The 17,338-nt window shown below is 41.0% G+C and overlaps 1 protein-coding gene across 1 annotated transcript in view; it reads left to right on the top strand.

Moving 5' to 3' along the window:
* Positions 1-377: 377 nt before the first annotated feature.
* PCSK1 (proprotein convertase subtilisin/kexin type 1) overlaps positions 378-17,338 on the top strand; it is a 42,501-nt gene continuing 25,540 nt past the window's right edge. The window contains exons 1-6 of the mRNA XM_027100571.1: positions 378-676; positions 3,828-3,932; positions 7,218-7,328; positions 9,278-9,424; positions 10,733-10,809; positions 16,426-16,514. Of these exons, the coding sequence (XP_026956372.1) occupies positions 497-676; positions 3,828-3,932; positions 7,218-7,328; positions 9,278-9,424; positions 10,733-10,809; positions 16,426-16,514 (709 nt within the window). The 5' untranslated portion in view covers positions 378-496. The remainder of the gene's footprint in view (positions 677-3,827; positions 3,933-7,217; positions 7,329-9,277; positions 9,425-10,732; positions 10,810-16,425; positions 16,515-17,338) is intronic.

Here is a 17,338-nt window from a genome sequence, read left to right on the forward strand (position 1 = left end):
AGATCTTTGATTCGTGGTAGTTATATTCAAATGGGGCACTTCTCTTTGAGAAGTGAAGGTGTTCCTCACGGCTACAGAATTTACAATCAGAACGGGAGCAGACTTAACCGATACGAGCAAAGGTTTCCTTCCTTTTCTTCTCTGCTGCTTATTTTAGCCGCTTCTCCATCCCGCTGGGAATACCATCCAGATCTTAGTCCAGGTAGATCTGACGTCAAGAGATGGCTTTCGTAGATTTGACGTGTAAACACTGATTTCCATTCCGACTCGGAAGGGCTGGGGCTCCACTCTGCCGGGAGACCGGGAGACCGAAGCGCTGCACTGAGCGCTCGCCGCCGCCCAGCCTCTCCTGCGTGTCTCTGTCTTGTTGCAGAACAACCGGGAGCGAGAAGTGGTCCAGAGCCGGAGGGTGGAAGGGGCGATCCTTTCTGGCTTTTCTATCTTGCTTCTCATTCCCCCTCTCCTTCCCACTCGTGTGCGAGCGAGTGGGAGAGCCATGGAGCCAAGAGCCTGGACTCTGCAGTGTACTGCTTTCGCTCTCTTTTGCGCTTGGTGTGCATTGAATAATGTAAAAGCGAAGAGGCAGTTTGTGAATGAATGGGCGGCGGAGATCCCCGGGGGACCGGAGGCAGCCTCAGCGATAGCCGAGGAGCTGGGCTATGACCTTTTGGGTCAGGTAAGAGTTTGCACTTTCAAAAAACTTTCTGGGGCTCGAGGGGACAGGCGGGACTGGAGCGTAATCTCCCATGTGGGAGTCCCAGGTTGCACTCTCCTGAGCACAGAGGCAAGGAGCGGGAGCTTCTCCAGCTCCCGGCCCTGGCGCGCTTGGAGAAGGCTTGCCTTATTTATTGTTTGGGCTGGGCGCAGCCAGGCAGAACCAAGCCGCTGCAGCTGGGTACAGCTTAGTCTTGCTGCTGTCCGCTCTGGAATTGAAATCCGTTCCCGCGCGGTTTGGAAGAAAAATCCCTCCACGCTTGTTCACGGAACTTGAGATGCACGCAGGCTCTTACTAACCAGTGCCCAGAGGAGAGGCAGTGCGCTCTGTCCCCTGAGACTCCGCGGGTCTGCGTCAGGAGCTGGCTGTTTCATTCTTTTCAATATGGCAGCAGCAGATCCAAGTCCTGATTCAAGGGGCCAAGCAGGCTTGGAGATGTTCGCCGGCAGCCTTCGAGGATACGCCCAGGGCATTGGGAGAGTGTCAGTGGCCGGGCCTCGCGACCCGGGGGCTCGGGGGCTATGGAGTGGCAGAATGAGGTGGGTGAAATACATGGGACCAACTCTCCGGGCCTCTACCGCGAGCTCTGGATTCTCAATGGAAACTTGCAAAGTCCGAGCTTCACAACTTTGCTCGGTCAGTTCCCCTAAAGGGTCAAGCTGCCGAAGTGACTGGGGAGAGGATATCTTTCTTGTTCCCCAGCCAAATGCGTATTCGCTTTCCAGGGGTTTCATCCAGTGAAAAAAGCTGTTGCCCGTCCAAGCAAGGCCTGGCTTAATAGACTGCTGGGGGGTGGGGGGCCGTTAAGGCATTATGTAGGGGGCTCCTTAGCTGTGCACCGCAGGGGGTGTGAGTTCTAATCTGAGCTTTCCGTTCCCTTGGCTCAGAATCAAGCCCTCATTCCTTGCCTTGTGAGTTGCTGTGCATGGAAACGGGGGGGGGGGGGGGGGGAGGAAGGAGTTGTAAAACATTTTGGCGCGTTTTTTCTAGAGGTGGTGGTAGAGATGCAGCTGAAGTCATGGATGAGTAATGGGGTGTGGGCGTTGGCAATTCCATAGATCCAGATCCACTGGGGAATGTGCCTTTCCTTCCCAGAGTCTTCATTCTCCAACTTCATGAGCCAAACTGTCTGAAATCCCCAGCAGGGAAGTCAATACGCATATTGAATTCTCTTCTCCATGTCCCAGTAGCAGACCCATACTTCTGCTTTTGTCCAGTCCTTGTTCTGTGCTAGGCTCCGTGTTAGGGGCTGAGGAATAATAGGAGGAAAATAAACTTTCAAGGAATCAAGAGTCTAGAGACTGGTTTAGAAACAAATGACTGCAATTGCAAGCAATTGGTATAGCAAAAGAAGCTGTTCCTGGAGTCTCAATACTTGTTGATTGAAGGATTGAGGATGGAAGGGAATTGGGGAGGGGTGAAAGAAGACAGCCCAAGGAGGAAACACTTGCACAGGTTTAGGAAGAAGAATCAAAGGTTGCCCTGGAGAACATGAGGACATTGGAGAAGGCACTCCAGGCATAGAAAACAGCTTGTGGGAAACCAGAGAGATAAAAAAGAAAGTGACTTACTTATAAGTCTGGAAACCACAAGGCATTGTTGGGATCTAAAAAGAGAGTGAGTAGTGGGCAGAACTGTATGGGTGGGTACTGCGGGCATCATGGAAATCTTGTGTGTCCTATGAGGGAAAAAAAAAAAACTGGGAACTTAATCTTTTGGGTAGCTAAATAGCATTGGTAATTGTGTGAAAGGAGATTGGAGGAGAGAGCAAAAAATAACTCCCTCTTCATTTTCTCACCTTATTAGCCCCAGACATACATCCATACCCGGACCATTCATTATGCGGACTGTCTTTCAAAATCACAAGTCTCAATAAATAAATAAATAACAATAAATCAGTACTCTTGGTAGGATCTTTGAGGAAGGGGTGGCATAGTCACAAGAGGCTTCAGAAAATAGTGGGAAAACCTATCTATACTTGCATGTGATTTGCATATGCATATTTCCAGTTAAATGGCATCACTAGTAAATGTTTTTAAAATAATAATTCTTTGTAAAAGACTGATAGTGCTTTCCTGGCTCTGCTTGTTTCTTCCTTTGTTTACACTTAACTTAGCATCACTATCTTGAGCTCCTTAAGGCCTCAAAAGCTAGGACTGGGGGCAGGGGTGACAAGAAGCAAAACCAGTTGATAGCAGAAACAGAGCTAAGCACTGGTGATCTTTTCTTATGGCTAATATTCTCTCTCCCCAACTCCATGTAAAGCTTATAGCAGATTCAGCCCCTGAGGTTCAGGCTTGGAGCAGGCCCTAAGCATCTCTATTAAAAAATTCTCTAGGTGATAAGAAACACCAATTTAAAGAATGTAGTTCTTCTGAAATAACCCATTGTCAATTGTTTGTCTCAGTTTAAAAACATACAGGGCATCTAGAGAATTTGGTAGGTTCAAATTAAGTACTATTTTGAATAAAGGGAAACTAGCTTAAAAGAATAATGAACTTAGTTCTAAATGGACCAAATGTATTGACAGTCACCCAGAGAAGTTTACACACTCCAAGGTGGAACACCTGTCCTAAATGTGGCATGCTGGTTTCTTCCTCAAAGACTTGAACTATTGGAAAGTCAGATGGTCACTACTAGTAGCTTATAATAATTATCACTATGGATTCAATGGCTATATTTCGTAACAAATTATTCTAGCTGAATGTGGCACTGCCTATATATCGTACCAAAGGGTTTGCCTGCCTTCCACAAATTATTGTTCTCTGACAGAATAAATTTGACAAAATGAATATTTTTTAAGAAATGTCTATCTACACAATAACATCACCTAGAAAAGCAAATGTAGTTCCTCTGAAATACATGGAACAGAAGCATCAACGGCTCCCAAGTATGCTGTAAGCCCAAGTGATAATGTCATGAAGCTCGTCTCACTCAACACACTGAGAGGGAAGGCTTCTATCAGTGTCTTCCTCATGAAGAAAAAAGTTAACCTCAATACAAGAAATGGATTTAACAAAAGCTGCCTGTCTCCAAGTTAGCTGTGTTTCAACCTAACCTATAGATACTTACTTTGGAAAGAGGATTTTTATTTTAATTTTTTCTTTTATAGATTGGGTCACTTGAAAATCACTACTTATTCAAACATAAAAACCATCCTCGGAGGTCTCGAAGGAGTGCCCTTCATATCACTAAGAGATTATCTGATGATGATCGTGTAAGTGTTGTGCATTTGTCTTCAAACCAGTAACCTGACTTATCTGCCTTCTTTGTGATTGCTAACAAGAGCAAAAGCAAATATGATTTTTTTTTATTGTGTTCACAAAATCTGTAGTGTTTCTTATTATCTTCATAGTGTTATAATTGCACATAATAATAACTGGATCACATTGAATTGGTTGACTAAATTTTATACATATATATATATATATATACACACACACACACACACTATAAACACTAGCTCACAAATCCAGTCTAAGAGCATGAAAATGAATATGAGAATCAAGTGGCAGCACTGATGAACTGTTTGACAATACAATCGATCAACAAACTTTTATTATATGCCTATTATGTACCAAGCACTTTGATATCCGATGTGATGATGCCAAAGAAATATAATACATAAACCCTGTTCTTAATAACATTTCAGTGTAACTGAAAAAACATTCTGCTATTCTGTCTGGTTTGGTTACGTAGGGAACTAGTGCTTTTGAAGGAGCTTTAAATCCATGTCTTCATGAGGCAAATATTTCTATAAGTATTGTATAGTCTGATCCAAAGCATTTGATCTCTTTTTATCCTGGTCTGTATACATATTCAATGATTAGGCAACAGCAGGAAATGTCTAGAATGGATATAGGTAAAGTGTGGAGCCAATTTCATGTATATCTAATGTACCTTTTGATTTTGAAGTCTGTTTTCAGGGTCAGCAAACACACCAATAGAATGTTAAAATGAAATAGAAATTTGAAGTATTGGAATCTGCATACACAACATTGCCATTTCACAAGAATTTGCCATACTGGTGAACACTTATCCTGGCTGGCCTGATATCTGTGTACATGATTTCTGTTGTCTAGGACATTCTAAAGAATTCTGGAAGCTTTGTGAGAGATACAACACATACTTTCAACTTCCCATAAAGAAAAGTATAAGTGACAGAAAGGTGCTAGAACTGTTTAAAGTACAGGAATTCGTGAACCCTGTAAAATAATTTGCTATTTTATTTGTTATGCAACTGATAGAATTTAAAAAAAAAAAAAGAAGAAAAGGAAGACAGATTAAGAGAGTAGGAAATGACTGGGCCTGGGTTACCAGCGTTCAAACATGAACGAAGCAACCAAACCCAGACCAAGAATGCTGTATCAGGACCACAGACAGCAACACCACAGCTCACAAACAACCATTGCTGGCTTTTACCCAAGTTAATGGCTAGAAGTGAGAGACCTAATCAGAGGCCCTGGACATTACTTTAAACGTTTCTTGTCCAGCGAAATCTTCTCTTCGCTGTCCCAAGGCAGATGGCTAATTGTATGTGGGCTTTGAAGGTAGGGCAACTTCTAGCACTCTGGCTAGGCTTAGTCCTTGGGCAAAACAAGAGAGAGATTTCCTTGTCTGCCTAAATACATGCCTGACATTAATGCACAAGAAAGTAAAACTGACCTTCCTTCTCATCTTAATAGGAGGAAATTGGATAGAGTGGAGCAGACCTAACTGTTACTATTACTCAGTATCTCACTAAAATGAAGAGATGGCCCAGTTCTATTCTTTAGATATTTCCTTAATAATTGATTTGGGGGAGAAATCTCAAAGCATAAGGAAGAAGAGCTAAGAATTTACTCTTCAGCATAACTTCATAAAAAAGGAGTCTATATAATCCTATGAAAAGTTATACCCAGAATAACTTTAGTTCAGGAAAAACCCTAGAACACACTGAAGCTTGCAGTAGGAGGTTAGACTAGATGATTTTTAATTCCCTTTTCAAATCAAAAGGATTATTTACAATTAAGCACATGATACTTATTATATACATAATAGAAGGACACCATTAATTTGCTCTGTTCCACTTGGTCTGCTCTTACAGAGATTAATATGGCATTTGGAGTTAATGACATTAATCATAACACTGTTTCCAACAATTGGATGTTTATCTGATCAGATGACAGAGTGTCTCCTCTTATATTCCATTTTTTAAAAATTGCTTTTGATTTTCATTTTATTATTCATTTTTTTTGATAGGGATGATATTCTTTCAAATTAGCACTCTGAAATGCAGCAATAAGCTATCTTTATAAGCCTGTTAATGAAATCTCCAACTGTAAGTGACTCTCTCCCTCAAAGATTAGTACTTGTTCCCTAGCAGCCAGTTCCCAAAGACCAACTCAGAAGACAGGCAGTATATTCCAAGCATTGAGGTATTTTAAGCCAAAACACTTACGCTTGAAGACACAGGCACTTTAAAAATAAATTATAGTGACTGATTTCCAACTCTCAAGTCCCTCCCAATGTTTATAATAGGTTTGCAGTACATTTTCTAATTGGAAATTCAGGACAGTCTTAGTGGATGGTTTTATCCTTTAGTTGCAAATTATTTTTCAGTTTTTATTTTTGGATCTGACTCATTAGTATTCTCACATTAAAAATATCCTATCACACCATGGACTATCATCATGAGTACAGAAGAGAGGATATGTTTTGGGTAGGAAAGAGTCATGTTGCTCAGCAAAATTAGAGCATGGTATTATCTCATCATGAATATAACCACAAGGCAGCCCCTAACCCTCTCAGGGCCTCAAGTATAATAGGATTATGCTATAAATGTGGGGAAGGTAATTTTGTATTGTCAGGTGTCTTTGCATAATACATGAAACTAAATCAATGGTAAGTGTGCATGGTCAGTAGTGCCCATTCATCACCCTGGATCTGTTTCTCATATTAAATACACTTAAACAGAAGGTTGAAGAATAGAGGAGGCAGAATTTCAAATCTGCCAAGACATAGCGCCTTTCTTGTCTTTTGTCACATTTGCAATTTCTATTTTTGTATATAAAGAAAGAGAAATTAAGCTGTAAGAGCAACATAACAGCAGTCTCTAGGATCTCTTAGCTTGTTGACTCATTCCACGAAAATGCACAAATTTTCTGCCACAGAACCCTGGAACCTCAATATAAAAGTGAGTAATATGGTCCATTTGCTGATGAAAGCAGGCTGAACTTTTACTTCCACTGTAATCACAGTGTAAATAATTTGAGGGAATCATCACTTCACTGACTGCTTCTCCTCCCCCTAAAGGTACATTTTACTGTAATAGAGGAAATGTTCATCTCACCAGTGGGCAATCCCTTCTTCTCACTGAGCTGCCAGTTTGATCTATAGTCAAACGAAAACACTGTGGAGCTGCCTGAACTCTGATGGAGAGAGTACTAGAGCTAGTTAGAGGGAAGATGATTACACCAGAGGTGGCTATTTGTTGATTTTTTTGCTCTAAAACTCCTTGTAGGTGCTATGGGCTGAACAACAGTATGAAAAAGAGAGAAGTAAACGTTCAGTTCTAAGAGACTCAGCACTAGATCTCTTCAATGATCCGATGTGGAATCAGCAGTGGTACTTGGTAAGTACCTACAGGAGGACTGTGTAGGACCTGGGTTATTTGTTATATCTGCACAACAGATTTTTTTAATGATAGATAATTCAGCAGAGGGCTGTGTTACCTAGAGATTAGGGTTGACGGGACCTTCCATGATCTGTATCTTCTGTTTTACTATGTGAGGATGTCTGAAACACAGATCTTTAGCTACTATGAGAGGAAGGGTTGTTGCCTTTTGTCTTCTTAAGTTTATCTGGAATAAGTACAGAAGAATCATGTCTTGCAAGTTAGGGGTTCCAAAACAGTACTCATGGCAAAAAAACATATTTGATCAAAGTTACTCTTGAGAACCCTTTTAATCACCCAAAGAGTACAGTGAACATGATTCAGTATATATAGCCCAGAGAGGCAATTTGCACATGCTTACAGGTGAGAATTTCTGAACTAGGCTAAAGGAAGGAACACAAGGAAAGACAAAAGGCATCTATCTGCAGAGGTCCAGACTTGCAAACCAGTTCTACCTTTAAGATAGTTATCAAATGCTTGTTGGAATGTAGGCACCTAGTGGAGAAACTGTAAGTGTTCCTGCTTGCCTACGGAGTGCTCTCCTCTGTTTTAATGTTAAGCCTTTATCGTAGTAATACATGTTAATAGAAGTGTTTATTGTTGAGAATATTATAAAAGATGAATTTTCATGACAACCATAAGCTAACGCTTAGACATCCTTGTTGCATAATGGATGGGAAGGGAGATCAATTCCTCTTGAAAGTCTCTTAACCTAGGCAATACCTACTCCTTGCAGCAGAAGAGACTCATTAGCTAACACTGGTGCATTTGCTATGTGTCAAATACTATTCTAAATGTTTGACATGAGTTAACTCATCTAGTTCTCACACAACATTTTGTTGTAGGTATAGTAAGTATCCCCATTTAACAGATGAAGAGACAGAGACATTGGCAAGTTGAATAACTTGCCAAAATCACGTAATTATAGTGGAGGGGGAATAATTCATGGCTCCAGAGGCCATATTCTTAACAACCACACTCTATGATTGTTCTTCTGACTGACAGAGAGTCCTTCTTCTCTGGCGTTGGCCAACAATCTGTGTGTATTTCCAGCCTCCTGTGATTCAGCTTCATGTTGGCCTAGTAAATTCTTGTTTTGCCCCCACCTCTTTCTGAGGAGCATCAGCCAGGGGCCAATGCATTCACTGATACTTTTGATTGTTGTTATTTATAAATATCTTGTTGACCTCTTCACTAAAAAGCAGGCATTCTTCTAGTGCATCTCTCTTGAATGCTTGGGGATGTGCTCATATCTGTGTTCCCTTGCTGTCTAGCTCTTCTTCCTTACAGTCCCACATACAGTAACTAACAGAAAAATTATCTGAAAACAAATCCCAAATCTTCTCTCACAGGTACTTACTCCCTAAATCACTAATACTTGGACATAGGCAGTTAGATTGCAAGTCTTGGTAAGACCACAGCCTCCTGGGCATTCCAGGTTCTGTCTTTTCTTTTAGAAAATTTATAAAAACATCCATGAAGAGCTGTGAACCAGACAATATAAAGTACATTCAGTGTGGCAGTGGAGGCTCAGGATTTGGGGGGAGATGGAAACATGGGACATCAAATAAAGCTTTGGTAGATGAAAAGCTTGAGCACGTAATTATAAATGAAAGCAACTTAGGGATGAACTTCTTCAAAGCCACGCAGCTCAAAGACAAGGGGCACAGGGTGATTCATCCTTTTGAGTGATTTTCCATTGGAACAACTGGAAAAAGAGCAGCACTCTGATGATTCACTTGGTCTCACCCTTAACTTTGTTTTTTTATTTCACCTAATTGCCCGCTTCTAACGAATAGAGTGACCCCAGGAAGAAGAAAGATGGGTCTCCAGACTGGAGCTTCAGTTCTTATTTTGCAGCAAACAAGTCATGGTTTTACCAATGCTTCTTGGTTTTTCTTTATCAGCAAGATACTAGGATGACTGCAGCCCTGCCCAAGCTGGACCTCCACGTGATACCTGTTTGGCAAAAAGGCATCACAGGCAAAGGAGTTGTTATCACTGTACTGGATGATGGCTTGGAGTGGAATCACACAGACATCTATGCCAACTATGTGAGTCTAAGCCCTCCCATTGCTGCAACTTAGGGAGTTGTCTACACTGACACACAGTTAGGACTTTGCTTCCCTCAAGCAGGAGGCTACTCTGATGTCAGCCCTGGTAATGACGGGCCACGGTTTTGCCACTTCCCTCACCCTTCTGCCAGTGCACATAAATATTTTTTTTTTTTTTTTGTATCACTGGGCATCGAAAGAATTTGCTGGAGCCAAGGATTGTACGAAAGCATGTGTGTTGGGGTAGGGGGAGGCACTTAACATCAGCTAGATTATTAAAAGCCATTCAAACTCTATGCCACTCAGTATTTGGGGACATGAAAGCAATCAAATCAAGCCTGATGCCTGAGACCATGTTCACAGTCTTCCTGCTGACATCCCTTATGGGTCAATATCTCTCACATTGTGAAGTTATGTGAATGTGATTCCTTCCATGCAAATCAAAGCGTGCACTACACAATACAAAAATGGCAAGCTGAGAAAAGTTTACTAAAAATGGGAAGTAAGTAAATGAAAGTTATTTACTTAATTGGTTATGAAGTTCTCCATAATATTTTAGGTCTTTAAATCAGTGTTTCATCTTGAATATTGCCCCTTGTCTTTCTCTCATCCTTTCTACTCAACCAACATTCCCCAGCTAAAGAACAAAGGAAACAGGAAGGAAAAGAAGAGATGAAAAAGATTAGGAATTATTAAAAGATATGGAAAACATAGAGAAGTAGCAGTAGTAGTGATACAATTCCTACGTGGAAGATGTTTAAGTGTAGCAATCTGATTGCAAAGTGGGGTGGGACCTGGAAGCTTGTCTTGAGTTCAAGCACAGCCTCTTTAATTAAATTACATGTTTATTTTAACTGAGGAGGCTGAAGGAGATCACTGCAGACCTGAGCCCCAGCCCACAGCCAGCTCTTTGCACCTATATTCTTAAGAAAGATGAGCATCAAAGTGTCACTAACTAGGGCTCTAGCTTAATTAAGCCATTCAAATTCTCTGGGCCTCAATTTTCTCATTTGGAAAATGAGGTGGTTGAACTAAGTGAACTTTGACTCCTTCTGTTCTAATATCCTATGAGAGTCTATGAGCTAGAGGTTTGGAAACATTCACTGAGAATTGGATGATGACTCACTTTTCTGTGTATATCACCTCTGCCTGGTTTATGGGGATGATAAATGATCAGAAACTGGGCCAGAAACTCTAAAATGCAGACTTTCGAGCTATCAGCCAGGATGGGAATAGGATAGGGATAGAAGACTCGCAAAGTACTGCTTTTTTTATGATGCTACAGTGTTATTTCTGTTTTCTCTTTAGGATCCAGAGGCTAGCTATGATTTTAACGATAATGACCATGATCCATTTCCCCGATATGATCCCACAAATGAGAACAAGTGAGTAAATGTGGATTTGGGGGTGGGGGTAAGTGCTTTAAAATGCTTTTATCTTACTTGAGAAAATTACACTATAAATATAATCCACATTTGAGCTCTCAGAAAATGTTCGTGTACACCATCCATACCACAATATTTTGTTGCTTTTAAAACAGAAACAAAAGTTTCTATTTATATATTCCTTTGGGCTTATAGAACCATATTTCAATTAAACTTTCTTCTTACATTATGAAATGTTCCCCTCAAATGTTACTGAATAGTTATGGCTTTAAAAAAATTGTTTGAGACATAAAGAATAAAAATCTGAGTCCACCCCCCCCCCGCCCCCAATTCCTCTATGAATCGTTTATTACTAGCAACATGCTTGATGTCAGTCATGAAGAGAAATATAGATGACCAAGGTAACAAATCCCCACGACTTCCTATGTCGGCCACAACCATGCTCACTAGTTCCCTCAGAAGAATATGACAAGGCACCAGACGAGAAATATACCATGGGCTTGGCCCTCAAATCCAACACAGTCTCCGGGGCATTGGGCTAATTAGTAGCCTGTTCCAGAATTTCTGCTGGGTATTCTAAAGTTAAAGGGAAGAGAAAAAGGATATCTTCTGACCCCTAAATAAACTCTCCATAGCAGCCACAAGGTGACGAGTGAGGCCAAGAGCCAGACCCACCGAAGCAAGAGGTCAAATAAAGACCCAAAGGCAAGAGACATTTTAACCTTTCTTTTCTTAGCTCCAAAGGAACTTCACCCTCTAGGCACACAGCCTCAAGTGTCCATGCCCGTGTGAAAACTCATCTTTGTGCATAATGATGTCTCTCACAGACTTCAAGGAGACATTCACACTTTCCTCTTCATTTGCTCCACCCAAAAGAAACTTGCACCAAAGCAGATGAAAGCCAAGGCAAAATGAGTGCTGCTACAAGTGGGGATGGAAAGAGCAAGTAGGGAAAAGCTCTTCGTGGATGCCACATAAAGTGCTTCTCTTTTCTTTCTTCCTCTCTCAGATTATTAACCAATTAGGGTCAATAGAGTTCTCTCTCTCTTGCTCTCAGTTTCCCTCTCTCCTTCTCCCTTATTTTCTCAGAATTCCCATGTGGCTGATGTAGTAATGTTGACCTAAAGTTGTTACTTTGGATTGTCCTCCAGGAGGCCAACAAACCCCAGGAAGGGAGGCTGGGGCTCCAGGACTTGGCCTCAACTTCCGAGTGTATATTTCTTCCTTGAGGGGAAGGGGAGGCTTGGGGAGGGTTCTTTCAGTACCATTTACTTCTTTTAGGGTTTATCTCTTAAAGGGGTTAACAGCAAACAGCGCTTGAGGTTAGAACATTCCAGTAACAATACAAAAGGAACCATGAGAGGGCACCCTTGGAGGAAAGTGGGATATCTCAGGAACTTAGAGCAGGACCCCCCGAGACAAACGTTCAGCCATATTTCTGAGTGAGGGCAGTGCAAGACCAGGAGGAACACATGTTCTTTTAGAGCATGACCTTGTAATGTTAGCCTGCCTGGTAGTGATGGCTTTGCCAATTACCAGGAGGGAGGATGACCTTGAGGAAATCACTCATCTCACTCTGCCTTTATTTTTTATTTCGTCTCCTAAAATGGTGACAAGGTATCTGTTCCCTACCCTCCTAAAAGAAGCTTCCTAAGGAAATGGGCAGTAAGTGCTTGGAAGAAAAGGACACTCTTCCTAGAATGAAGTAAAAATGACAACTCTCAATCCATCCCCTTGATCAAGACTAAGAGGGAAATCTGCTCCCGACCACATGGGCACAGCTGAGGAGACTGTTAGCTGAAGGTGTCAGCCTCCTTCTTAGGCAGTGTGTACTGGGTCTGGCCCAGGATCCAAAGTGGGTGATAACTTGTGTGGTAGATGCATGATAGGTGAATACCTGGTGAAATGACATTCTCTAGAGTTTTGTACTCATGAGAAGGGAAATTCAGATGTCCCTCTTCCCTTCCCCCCCAGAAAAGGGACTCTCAACTTATGGTACTGATAATAGCCACATTTCCCCCAATTCACAGAGTTCCAAAGGCCCCAAGGAAGCAACACATAATTGTATGTATTTTGTGCCTGAAAACTCTCAGCTTCCAGAGAATAGCAGACCGTGGACCTTGCACATAGCATAGAGTTAGTGTAGCATGGCCAAACAAGAGAGCACAGACTTTGCAGCTAGATTTAGATCAAATCTTAGATCTTCCACTTAATAGGTGAGTGACCTTGAGCAAATTATTTAACTTCTTTGTGACTAGTTTTATCATCTACTAAAGAGGTAATAATAGTACCTACTTCATTGGGTTCTTAGGGGGATTAAATATGTTTATATATGTAATTGGCTTGGATAGTGCCTTGTATATAGAAAAAGTTAAATGTGTGCTATGATGATAATGATCAAGGTTTTTCATTTAGCAACTAAGGTAGACCTCCTTTCACTGAGAAAAAAAGCTTGACAAGAATAGTATCATCTGATAAGAGCAGAAGCAGAGACAATTTTCTAAGTCAATTCAGAATCTGCTATTTGAAAATTACACAATAAGCAGCTATCTCTCAGGGTCCTCTTGACTATCAACCAAAAAGCTAGCATCCCCATCATTTATCAAAATGTATAATAAAAGTAGAGTTACCCTTCTAGCATATTGTCAGAAATAAATCCCTTAGGTTTAGAAAATGAATGGCCCCATTTTGTCTTGGCCTTTATAGCAGTTAGAGACCTATTATCTCCCAATTCCAAGGGCATTATCTCTCCAAACTATCTGTGTTGCTGCTGTTCTTTATTACTACGTAAATGAGGTTAATAAAAGCTACATTTGAATTCTCCTCTGCAAATCAAATGAGGAATCACTAAATAACAAAATCTTAAAAGTGCAGGTAACTCTTACTACTAATCTGGCATGAATTTGTGATCAGTATTTCAACACCAATTACAGATTATTCATCTATTTTATAACATGTGTGGCAAGGATATTTTAACTGGTACAATAGTAGTCTTTACATTATCTTCTGGAATAATTTTTTAAAAATCAATTTGTTTAAATGCCAGTTATAACCATTGTTCTAAGATAATAGAGTGTTCTTTTATCTCAGAGCCTGATTTAAGGAAAGAAAACTGCAGGTCTAGGAAGAATGATATAGAACCACTTTAATAAAGTCTTTTTTTCTCAAGGTGTGCAGGTGAGAAGTGAGGATAAGAGGAGGCAAAGATATCAACCCCTATTTGTACCATGATCCTGCACATTTTAAGAAAATAGTACTATGTAAAGAGAGATAAACACTATATAAAGAGAGATAAATAATAGGTAGTGTCATACTGCATCATTTTTAGGACAGAGGTACAATGCTGGAGATGTTTGCCAACAGGTTGATTCTGTAGGCTCTACCTGGAGACTTCGCTATCTTGGGCGCTGTCTTCCATCTTGTGTAAATGGAAATACAGGTGGTGGTGACTTCTGGTAGCATATTTCCCCGATGATGGCAACTGAATTTTCCCTTCCACAAAAGGAAAGAAGGCTAATCCACAGGCATAAGGTGCCTTCTATGTGTTCAATATGCATGCATTTCTCAGAGAATGGGTGTGTTGGTCAGGAGAGCTTCAGTTGCAAGTGAGAGAATCCTAACACAAAGATTAAGTAAAATGGATATGAAAATATTTTTCCCCAAGAGATGTTCAGCTTCAAGCATTGCAAGATCCAGAAACTCAAATAGTATGCCATCAGGACACCAATTACTCTGTATCCATCTCCTAGTGCTGCTCACCTCCACTTAGCTTCCTTCTCAATAGAACACTGCCTGGTAGCAAGATCCACATGGCTCACGTGGAACTTAAAGCTGAAGATTCTTGAGAAAGAATATAATTCTTTCCCCCAGAATCTGCATCAATTCTTGAAATGCTCTCTGGGAGGACAAGCCTCATGATAGAGAATCACAAGAAGTGAGCGAGGGCCACTTCCCAAAAGGGGGAAATGCTAGAAGACCAAAAAGAAGTGGGTGCCTGCTACATTAGGGAAGACTGTGAATTAAAGATAATTACATCGTTCTGACTTAGGACTCCTATCCAGTAGTAACATAAAGGAGGAACATCATTTAGTGGAAGGAGAACAGGAAATCATCTTTGGTATTTTAGGAAAAAAAGATAAGTGAAACAGGCTTATTTTATTTTTTTCCTTAGGAATTATTCTTTCTTTAATTCATAATACAAGTATTAAATAAATCAAGTATCAATATTTAGAATTTTTTTAACTCTTTTTAGTGGTTTGAGAGATGGCAATTTTTAAAAATTAATTAATTAATGTATTGATTTTTGGCTGCATTGGATCTTTGTTGCTGCGCGCAGGCTTTCTCAAGTTGCAGCGAGCGGAGGCTACTCTTCGTTGCAAGGTGCAGGCTCCTCATTGCAGTGGTTTCTCTTGTTGCAGAGCACAGGCTCTAGGCATGCAGACTCAGTAGTTGTGGTTCACGGGCTCTAGAGTGCAGGCTCAGTAGTCATGGTGCACGGGCTTAGTTGCTCTGTGGCATGTGGGATCTTCCCAGACCAGGGATTGAAACAGGCTTATTTTAAATGACCCAGTCAATTTAGGATTTTTATATTTCATGCTGGGCTAAATTAATTGATGTCTAGTACAGTAGTGTTCAAAGGGAGCTGGCTGACAGAGTTGCTCAGAGCTAACCCTTCCTCTTTTTTCCTCTGTGTCAGCATATCTGGTCAGTGGCTCCTCCAAGGCACTAACAGCCTTCATGCTGCTCCCAGGAGTTTCCACAATGGAATAAAGTCATGAAGTAAACAAATTCACATTAAAGTTTCTCTCAACTTATTGACCCTCCTGAGGTCAGGGAAGTGATGGGAAAAGACAATCACTATCCCCAGAATTTCAGAATTGATACTTTAATGGTGGACTTTGGTCTGTTTTAGAGATGGATTTTTTTTTTTTCCCCAAACACTCTGAAATCATAAATTACCCTCATTGTCCCTAGTTGCAAAACTAGTCTTGTTCAGGTTTCTGGTCCCAGTCAGAGTTGCAGGAGCACCCTGGTTTCCCAAATAGCCTGTAGTGTCTTGTTAAAATTTCAAAATCCTCTTGGTACCAGGAAACCTTCAGATGTTTTAGTCTGGTATATGGTTAGAGGAGGAGAGGAGGGCTTGAGAGGGGGCTCTGTTTTACACATCCTACTAGGACTTGTACAGGTTAAACTAATCCAAGGAAGTCACTAGTGAGGGGAAGTGAGGAGTCACTTTAACACCAAAATTCTGGTACAGAAACCATTTCTTTGAGATGGTATCAATAGCTAACACTTCCTGGGTTCTTACTATATACCAGCCACTTTCCTAAGTGTTCTGCATACAATATTTTATGGGATGTCACAATTCTTTGAGGACGAGTAACTTACCCAAGGTCACATCACTAGTTTGTGGCAGAAGCTAGAACTTGAACTCATATACTTGGGCTCCAGTACATGTTCCCTTCATCTGATACCTACACTTCATCTAATACCGATGGGAAGAAAACCAGCAACAAGCCTGACAAAAAGTTAACATATCCATGTACCATGGATTCATATGCAACACCAATGCCTGTCCTCATTTACGTTTTATAAATCCTATTTTCTAATCCTCAGACATGGGACCAGATGTGCAGGAGAAATTGCCATGCAAGCAAATAATCACAAGTGTGGGGTCGGAGTTGCATACAATTCCAAAGTTGGAGGTAAAGCAAAGGGTTGTTCCTGTAGTTTTGCACCTTAATTTGAGTCTTGCATTACCTGGTGTAAATGGGGTGGTGTGGGGGGACTTTGCAACAACCAGTGGAAGAAATGAACTCCATGCAAAATTTGCTACACGACTTGAATGTGATTTGCAAGCAAATCAATTGACCTGGATTCTTAGAAAATGATAGCTGAATATAGCCCATACGTCTTTGTTGGGTGGGAAAAGGAAATGTTGAAAAGCTTTTGAAGCAAATCTAATTTTCTCTGTGTTCTGATTTAGAAGAGTTTGTTATTGAGTGCTTGCTAAGAGAACAGGAGGAGGAGGTAAATTTAGGCGAAGATTTTCCCTGCCTGTCAATTCTGTAGTCCTTTAGTTCATAACAAAGAACAGTTAAAAACAATAAAAAGAATACATACTTCTTATAGTAAGGAGCCAAAGGTTATCTGTGGTAGCAAAAATTTAGAATCTCTGGTTGTTTCAGTCAGTGTCTTTATAGGTAAGCATATGGTAAGTTCCATCAGGGCAATTTAATAAAGGAACCATTTACAAGAGCTAAAAGAAACCAACAAGAGACTAACTGATGTAAGCAGATGTTACCACCTTTAGACTTAATGGAGCAAGGGGAGGGAGTAGTCATGGAAACTGGAGAGAGAAAGCTGTGACCACATGAGACAGCCACTGGACAGGAGCTGTGGCCATGAGTACAACAATGGAGTTGCTTCTAAGCAGGGGGGATCCAGGAATGAGTACCTCACTCTCCCCTCACCCCCAAACCTCCTGCTGCTGTTTCAGTTGGCTGAAACCAATGGGAAGACAAAAGAA

This window comes from Aethalodelphis obliquidens, unplaced genomic scaffold, assembly GCF_003676395.1.
Source record: "Aethalodelphis obliquidens isolate GAN/ISIS:26980383/991018 unplaced genomic scaffold, ASM367639v1 scaffold4, whole genome shotgun sequence".
Taxonomy (NCBI): domain Eukaryota; kingdom Metazoa; phylum Chordata; class Mammalia; order Artiodactyla; family Delphinidae; genus Aethalodelphis; species Aethalodelphis obliquidens.